The sequence below is a fragment of the Bombina bombina genome, chromosome 6 (genome assembly GCF_027579735.1).
Source record: "Bombina bombina isolate aBomBom1 chromosome 6, aBomBom1.pri, whole genome shotgun sequence".
In the NCBI taxonomy this organism is placed as follows: domain Eukaryota; kingdom Metazoa; phylum Chordata; class Amphibia; order Anura; family Bombinatoridae; genus Bombina; species Bombina bombina.
The window spans coordinates 416,205,765-416,214,942 of NC_069504.1; the positions used below are offsets into that span (position 1 = coordinate 416,205,765).

The following is a 9,178-nucleotide window of genomic DNA, read 5'->3' on the forward strand; positions in this document are numbered from 1 at the left end:
AAATGTCTAGTTTTAGCTCCAAACAGATATGTAGCAGGTCATAGCTTAAATGTGCAGATATAGGATGCGTGTTAACCATTTCTTTCTCTTTCAGCAAATGTCTCGTTTATGCGAAATACGCATATGTAGAATGTCCTAGCTTAAATGTGCAGATCTAGGATGCGCTTTAACCATTTAATTGTCTCTTTCAGCAAATGTCTAGGTTTAGCTCAAAACAGATATGTAGCATGTCCTAGTTTGAATGGGCAGATATAGGATGAGCTTCAACCATGTAATTGTCTTTCAGCAAATGTCTATTTTAGGCGATTTTCGTGTACACAAATGAATTGTATTTTAATATAATAATTTTAACGATATTTTTAATATTTGACATTTTGTTATGTTCATTATTTATAGGTGATTCGGGTTACATGAGCCGGCCTTGGCTTATTACGGCTATACATAACCCCACAGACGAGGCCCAGGAGCGTTATAATTGGGCGCACAAGTGGACTAGGGCTGTAGTGGAGAGGATGTTTGGGCTCCTCAAAATGAGACTAAGATGCCTGGACAGGTCTGGAGGAGCCCTCCAATACAGCCCTAGTAAGGTGGCGAAGATATGCTTTTCATGAAATAATATCAAAAGATAAAAGCTAATGAGATACTAGAAATAAAAATGTAAACATTGTATTATCCATCTAAATCATGAAAGTAAATATTCTTGTTTAATGTCCCTTTAAGGTAAAGCTGTATAAATACAGCCATTGTAAGATATTTCATTCACCGTGGGGCATACAATACATAAGGTAATAGAAATATGCTTTATTCTCATGTTATCATAATTTTGAATAAAAACATGCATAGGTTAAGGGCTGATGCTGTATCTGGTAGTTCCAACCCCTTCAAAACAACTTAACATAACTACTTAACTTATAAATAAAGACACGACACAGATAGCTGGGATTTAAAGACCATAACGATGGTCACATTTATTAACTTGACTTCAACGGAAGTCATTCAAATATTTAACTTGTGGCGGCATTCGAGGCCTAGTAAACTATTAGCTCCATATGACAAGAGGTCGCAGCCAGATGTCGTGGAATAGCAAATGCCAAGGGTGGGCACAAATGTGGCCCCACCCCATTCCGTCTAGTAGGCGCGGACGTCCTAAAGGATCTTCAGCCAGCAGACCCGCGGGGCGGGGCCCCCCAGGTCACGACCTGAGGACATCACCCCCGCCCATTAGCCCGACTGTCACCTCTACAGACTCCGCCCTCAATTGTTGATGGCTACGACCTCCCGCCATTAGGAGATACGTGGATGTTATGATGCGCTTCAGCCTCTAAGGCACTGGTATGGCCAAGCCCTGCAGCAAGGCTCGCCCAGGAAGCAAATAAATTACGGCTAAGGTCTTACCAAGACTAGGTCAACTAACCCCATCCCTGCCTTTCGCATCTAAAGGACCAGCAACCCGTCCGGGAAGCCATCTGCCTGAATGACGCCTAAAAACTGTTGCAATAGCAATTACTTAATTAACCATTCAACAATAGGGTTGGGAGGGAGGGAAACTTTCTCCTTGCAAAATCCCAGGTGGAAGAGGCCAGATTGTTCCAGAACTTCGTTTATATTAGGTGAGCCTAAGACCTCCCCTCACTTTGCAACATTGTTGCTGCTACACTACACTGGGATTTTCCACTAGCCTGTCAGCTCATCCCTTAACTCCATTACAGGAGACTCTGCTACCTTTCATTCCCCTAAGGGCTGATGCTGTATCTGGTAGTTCCAACCCCTTCAAAACAACTTAACATAACTACTTAACTTATAAATAAAGACACGACACAGATAGCTGGGATTTAAAGACCATAACGATGGTCACATTTATTAACTTGACTTCAACGGAAGTCATTCAAATATTTAACTTGTGGCGGCATTCGAGGCCTAGTAAACTATTAGCTCCATATGACAAGAGGTCGCAGCCAGATGTCGTGGAATAGCAAATGCCAAGGGTGGGCACAAATGTGGCCCCACCCCATTCCGTCTAGTAGGCGCGGACGTCCTAAAGGATCTTCAGCCAGCAGACCCGCGGGGCGGGGCCCCCCAGGTCACGACCTGAGGACATCACCCCCGCCCATTAGCCCGACTGTCACCTCTACAGACTCCGCCCTCAATTGTTGATGGCTACGACCTCCCGCCACAAGAGACAGGCACTCCCACATAAACCGGGCTCTTGCCGCCACCCGCTAAATATTACTAACCAGAGCCGTTTTGAGGTCCACCAGGAAGATCGCCAGCCCTTCGTCGGACAGGTGCACCCCGTCCGGGCGATACAGCCCTTTTTTGTCCGCTGAGATCAGTTCATGGCGGACCACAAAACCCCCTACCTCTATTACTGCTCTACCCAGCTCCCTGTTAACTTTTTTCCTAACCCTATATGCTATCCTCGGTGTGGGGAAATATCTCCAACGCAGCCGGGGGATTATGTTGGACCAGGCCAGCCTAACCCCCGGAAACGTGGTACAGATCCACTTGACATCCGACCTCATCGCATTGATGAGATCTAGAGCAGGTGCACTCCCTATATCATTTCCCCCCATGTGAAGGAGGATGATGTGGGGCTGTCCCCATCGATGTCTGGCATTCTGGAGGAGGGCAGGCAAACCATCCCACTGTAAGCCTCTACGGCCCAACCACCGTATTGATGCCTGAGACGTCGGAATCCCCAACTGCTGCCCCTCAGGAAGAGAATGGGCCTTCAGTGCCGCCCAGTGCACGTAGGAGTGCCCTATTATCCAGATACGAGAAGGACCTGTAGCCACACCTGAAAAACGGATTACATAGTCAATCACCTTAGACTAAAACTAAACAACACAACCAAACAAATGTAAAACGCCAGTTTCCTTCCTCCTACACCGAATACCCCCTAGGCTTCAGCTGGAGGGCGCACGTAAGACTTGTAACATTGGGACCTCCATCGGCCCAACTTCTGTATGCGATCTCCTTTCCAACCTAGCGCTGCCGCGCTGGTGGCAGCCCCTATTCGGAAGGAATGGGGGGTGATTCTACACTTCCCCAAACCTGCTGCAAGCGCTACCTTTCTGAGCACCGCTGCGAACTGGTACCGGGAGAGATTCGAACCGTCGGAATGCACTAAGAACTGGGCGGGGGCCCGTGGTCGCTGCGCCATGTAGGCCCTTGTACTCACAACCGGGCAGACGCCTGATGCCGAGGGAGTCAGAGTGATCCACACCCCTTTCCCCTCCTGGTCAGTCTTCGAGTGCGGGATAAACAATAACAAATTATCGCCCGCCAGTTTGACATGAGCCAACTGCATACCCGTGTTAATTGCATCCTTTGAGGTTGCGACCAGCTCGCCCGGCCTGAGGGCCGCAAAGAACGCCAAGGAGAATACGCACTGAAACAGTTCTCTTTCGCCGGGTTCGACGCAAATGCCCTCGATTGCGTCCACCAGCCTGGCTAGCCTACAAAATGTGACAGGTTCGCGCGCATCTTTCGCTCTACCCTCGAGCCTTCCCCAGCCCTTAATCACTTGCTTCACCAGGAAACCTTTCGTGATATTGGGCCACTCTAGCATATTGCAAAAGAAGGAGATTGCAGCTATTCTATTGGATATAGCGCCCTTCGAAGTCCCTTGCCCATGTTTCTCTGCCAGCCACTCCAAGAACAGATCCCTCGAGACCCTTTCCGGCGCTGCGCCTTGTGCGTAACAGTAACTTACCCACTCGCCCCAGTGCTGTGAATAAGCTCTCCACGTGTTCTGCGCCAGGGATGCCCTCACTAGGTGCCTTATGGACCTCCCTGCCCCGCCAACTGCCAGATAGAGTGGGGACAAGGTAAGCCAACTGCTGCTGCGTTAGGGGCCAGTCTGCGAAACTGTTCCCATTGAAACCTCGAGAGTGCGTCCGCCAGGGTGTTGTTGACCCCGGGAACGTGCCTCGCGGAAAACTGAATATTGTATTGCAAGCACCTCAGCACTAGCTGTCGCAAGTACCTAACAACTACCGGTGACGACGCGGACAACCTATTTATGGCGAAAACAACGCTAGCGTTGTCCGTCCAAAACACTATGTAGCGATCCTTTAACGCCGACCCCCAGAGCTCCATAGCCACAACTATGGGAAAGAGCTCCAGAAGTGTCAAGTTCCTTGTCAGTCCTGCTCGGACCCATGCCAAGGGCCATGGCTCAGCGCTCCATTGCCCATCCAAATAGGCGCCATAACCTGCTGCTCCAGCTGCATCCGTCAGCAGGTGCACTGTCTGACTGGAAACCCTAGGAGCGCGCCACAGCAGAGTTCCATTGAAGCCTTGCAGGAAGAGTTCCCATACCTTCAGATCTTCCCGCATGTCTTCCGAAACCGACACTTTACGTGTGCCGTGCGGATTGGAAAGTAAAGCCTCCATCCTCCTGTTAAACACGCGACCCATGGGTATAATTTTGCACGCAAAATTGAGTAAGCCTAGCACGGACTGAAGCTCCCTCAGGGGCATGCTCTTCGCTGCCCTGGCTTTGCGCACCGCCGCGAGCATTGCTTCCACCTTATCGGCTGGGAGACGACATAGCCTTGCAGCAGTGTCAATTTCGATCCCCAAGTACGTGAGTCTTGTACAGGGGCCCTGTGTTTTTTCCTCAGCCAGTGGCACTCCAAATTTCGACATTAGCCTACGCATTACTGCGATCAGTCGATCGCATTCGCGAGTGTCCGCGGTGCCAACCAGCAGGAAGTCGTCCAGATAATGAGCGACTATTCCCCCGCCGGCCTCCGTGATGATGGCCCAGTGCAAGAATGAGCTAAACTCTTCAAAATAAGCACACGATAGCGAGCAACCCATGGGCAAACATTTGTCTACAAAATAATTCCCCTCGAATTTACACCCCATCAGTCTGAAAGACGCTGGGTGTATGGGGAGTAACCGAAAGGCAGATTCGATGTCCATTTTGGCTAGCAGCGCGCCCGGACCCGCCGCCAACACTAATTCCAACGCCTGGTCAAACGATTGGTAAGACACCGAGCTTATCATTGGGTCTATTGCGTCATTGACAGAACCCCCTTTCGGGTAGGACAAATGCTGAATCAGGCGGAACTTCCCTGGTTCCTTTTTGGGAACCACCCCCAAAGGGGAAATAACTAGGTCAGGGATGGGAGGTTGGTCAAATGGACCAGCAAATCTTCCCAGAGCAATTTCTTTGCTCAGTTTCGCCCTAACTTCACCCGGCATTTCGTAAGCCGACTTCAGATTCTTGTGCGACGAGGACCCCATTACCAACCCCAATGTTGGTATCTTGAAACCTTCGCCAATCCCCGCTAGTAGGTTGGCAGCCGACACCCTGTCTGGGTAGGCCGCCAGCCAAGGTCTAATGGCGTCCAGCTTCAGGGGTGTTGGAGCCCTTTTGTCCAGCCCCCCCCGATTTTGCCCCACGGAAAGCTCCTCCGTCCCTCCGCTTCGGGCATTCAACACCTGGGTGTTGACCGCTGCAGTACATGCAAGCGTGCCGAAAGGAACAGGAAGCTCCTTTGTCACACTGCTTCTCATTGTATTTCCAGCACTCCCTGCCTCTCCGCTTGATGGGGCCCGTTGGCCTCTGGGGCCCTGACCGCAGCAAGGGAGCTCCTGCCCCCCCCTTTTCCGGTATGAGCAGGGACCACAGGTCCAAGTCTTTTACCCCAAAGTTCAAGACCGGGTTATCGACCATCTTCCGCCTAAATTCGCTATCATAAGCACGCCACATGCCTTCCCCATATCTATTATAGATACATTCAATGATTTCCGCGTACTTAATTACATCGACCGCGGCCTCCGGCCTCTGTTCGATGTAGCAGGAGGAGAATACCCTAAAGCACTTCCTCCAATCCTCAAATGTATCTGGGCGCTGGATCTTCTTTGGCCCAGTCCCATCCTCACTACGCTCTTTATCTCGCTGCGCCTCCAGGGACAGCTCGAACATATTGACGTATTTATGATCGCGGATTTTTTGTACCGTCTTGGGCTTGAGATGTGCATGGAGGCAGTGGATCTTGCAGGGATAAGAGTCTCCCTGCAATGCCACCCTCCTGGTACTGACTGACATGTCCTGCAGCTGCGCAACGCTCTCGCTTCCCTGGCCACTGCCCTTGGATATTGTCGCCGTGCTTTGCCCCGCTAACGGCGCAGCCTGCTCCATGTTACCTAAACCTCTAGCCTGATTACGCTCAGCCACCAATAGCCTTAACATTTTGAACATGCGACGCTGCCCCTTACTGTTAAGCCCTAATTTCTTCCCACCATCTGAGTCTGAATCAGTGCTATAGTCGGTGTCAGTAATGCGTGACAAATTAAATACATTTCTCTCACCAACTGCCGATGTTGACGGGGTAGATGTTCCTGGTGCAGCTGCCACTGATCCGCCTGCTGGCTGTACAGATAGTCCTACTCCCGTTGTACCCGGGCCCTCTGTCCTCTGCGGTGTAGGCACCATGTCCTGTGGGGGAGAAACAAACGAGAGGGGAGTATCCAGGCCAGCCGTGTGTCCCCCTTGACTGCCGCCCCCAATCGGGGTAGAAGTACTGCCCCCGGCCCTGTCTGGGACCCCTCTAGCCCTCTCGTCATTCATATCACCACTCCATTCATTCGCTGGCCCTGCCACATAGGGGGATTCTCTGACCACACGCTCCCTGACTGAATGAACGTTCTGAGCACCTGCCGCAACAAGCCCTTTGCCCCCTTGGACCCCTGCAGTTATTGTGCCTAGCGACTCGCCCTGTGCCCCATCAGTGGGCGCATTCACCCTTGTTTGGGGTACATAGTTGCTGCTGGCACCCCCCCTGTGATACCACTGGCGCTCCAGCAATGCGCTTCTAGCTCTCCCATAAGCCTGCTTGCTAACACTGGAACCCCTGAGCCTCCCTCTCTGCGCGCCGCGGCCTCTCTGTAAGGGACTTGCTCTGTTTGCATTGCTAGCTATTGCAGAGTGTCGCGCAGCGGAGCAGGCCCGCCCGGATACTCCCCCCTCACCTGTGGAGAGTACCCGGCTAGGCCTCTTGCGCGCTCGCTGGATGTGCCGCTCTGATCCAGGTTCCGGCCGTGTGACTACCGCGGCGCCGGAAGTGACGTCACGCGTGTCACCTGACCGGCCGGAAATGGACGCGGCGGACGCAAGGCCGCAACCGGAGCCTGCACTGGTAGTTGCAGGCTCCGACTGAGCCACCAATGATAGCGGCGGTCCGGTGAGTGGGCGAGGACCCGCAGGCCCCGCTCCAGTAACCGACTGAGCCACCAATGAGGCATCCGTGCCGGGCCCTAGGGACCCGGCCGGATGATTTACCATACTGGGCCCTGCCTGATGAGGGTCCCCAGGCCCCCGGCCCAATTGAGGGGGATAATGAGGGGCGGTAGGCCCCGGTTCCACCCGGCTTGCCACCGGAGGCAGAACGGCGGCCGTGAGGGCCTTAAACATGCCCACTATGGCCGCCGCCGCCTCCGGCGACATTCCGGAGGCCGTAAGGGCCCCCAGGCCTGCCTCCAAAGCCGTGTCTAGGCCGGATGGGCCAGCGCTCACTGCACCCGCCTGTCCCGCAACCATCACAGTACCGGGCCCGGCGGGTGCAAGTTCAGGGGCTGGGGGGTTAGTGACCACAACATTAGGAGTTAAAGCAGATGATACTGGCCTTGTTTTCTCCGGAGTTGGTGGCACCACATCCTCATCCTCCTCTTCAATTACAGGTGCACTCCTCAAGGATCTCCCAGGGGACTCCCTGAAGCGAATGGGCACCGCAGCACTTCTCTTAGATCTAGACATTTTCGCTTGAAGAATGGCAAAACTTTCTCCTTGCAAAATCCCAGGTGGAAGAGGCCAGATTGTTCCAGAACTTCGTTTATATTAGGTGAGCCTAAGACCTCCCCTCACTTTGCAACATTGTTGCTGCTACACTACACTGGGATTTTCCACTAGCCTGTCAGCTCATCCCTTAACTCCATTACAGGAGACTCTGCTACCTTTCATTCCCCTTATGATCAGCAAAGCATTACTGGGAAATATCTACTTATTTGTGGGTGGGCAACAATGCATATTTACAATGTTTAGAGAGATGTCTTTAGATAAATGTAAAGATTGCATATTAGATTATTAAATGGACATTAATTCAAAACAGTTTCTTTCATAATTCATCACGAAAATATATTTTTAAACTACTTATATTATCTAATTTCCTTCATTATTTTGATAGACTTTCTTTTGCAACCATATCATTATATGCTCAGTAGCTGAAGTTTGTGGATGCACAGAGATGCCTTGGGGCATATTTATCAATCTCCATATGGAACTTAATGCCCCGTGTTTCTGACAAGCCTGCAGGCTCGCCAGAAACAGCAGTTATGAAGCGACGGTCACAAAGATCGCTGCTCCATAACCTGTCCGCCTGCTCTGAGCAGGCGGACAGACATCGCCATAATACAACCCGATCGAGTACGATCGGGTTGATTGACACCCCCCTGCTGGCGGCCCATTGGCCGCGAGTCTGCAGGGGGCGGCGTTACACCAGCAGCTCTTGTGAGCTGCTGGTACAATGCTGAATACGGCGAGCATATTGCTCTCCGTATTCAGCGAGGTCTGGCGGACCTGATCTGCACTGTCGGATCAGGTCCGCCAGACCTTGATAACTAGAGGCCCTTGTGTGATAGGATCAACCATGTGCATTGCTATTTCTTCTGTAAAGCTTATGTAAAGAATAAGCTAAATAGATCAAGTTACATTTTAATATTTAAAATTGTATTTTCTCTCCGGATCCGAAAATAAAATATTTGGGTGTAATGTCCCTTTAAAAATAAAGACGCCGTTACCCAATAAAATATGTGAGCAGTTCAGACCAATACAAGCTTGAGGTTTATTTACTAATAATGAACAAACGTGGATTTTAACATTTATAAATATTTGATCCAAGTTCCGTCTATTATAAATACAACTTACGCATTGCGGAAATATAGGCCTAGATTTGGAGTTTGGCGGTAGCCGTGAAAACCAGCGTTAGAGTCACTCAAAATAGGGTCTAACACTCACTTTCCAGCCGCGACTTTTCCATACCGCAGATCCCCTTACGTAAATTGCGTATCCTATCTTTTCAATTGGATTTTTATAACTCCGGTATTTAGAGTCGTTTCTGAAGTGAGCGTTAGACATCTAATGACAAAACTCCAGCCGCAGGAAAAA

At 51.0% G+C, this 9,178-nt stretch overlaps 1 protein-coding gene across 1 annotated transcript; it reads right to left on the reverse strand.

Annotated features, from left to right (window-relative positions):
• Positions 1–937: 937 nt before the first annotated feature.
• Positions 938–7,963, reverse strand: LOC128663025 (collagen alpha-1(I) chain-like). The gene is made up of 2 exons (XM_053717153.1): positions 6,328–7,963; positions 938–2,797 (listed from the first exon to the last, which is right to left on the reverse strand). Exons 1-2 carry the CDS (start codon positions 7,769–7,771, stop codon positions 2,220–2,222), a joined length of 2,022 nt encoding a protein of 673 aa, XP_053573128.1. The 5' UTR covers positions 7,772–7,963; the 3' UTR covers positions 938–2,219.
• Positions 7,964–9,178: the final 1,215 nt, after the last annotated feature.

Bases quoted from the DNA above. Each gene is read 5' to 3' on its own strand.
- LOC128663025 (XM_053717153.1), bottom strand. From the start codon at position 7,771: ATGTCTAGATCTAAGAGAAGTGCTGCGGTGCCCATTCGCTTCAGGGAG. The intron at 2,798-6,327 runs GTGAGAGAAATG...TCCGTTTTTCAG, and splicing joins CCCGTCAACATCGGCAGTTG to GTGTGGCTACAGGTCCTTCT.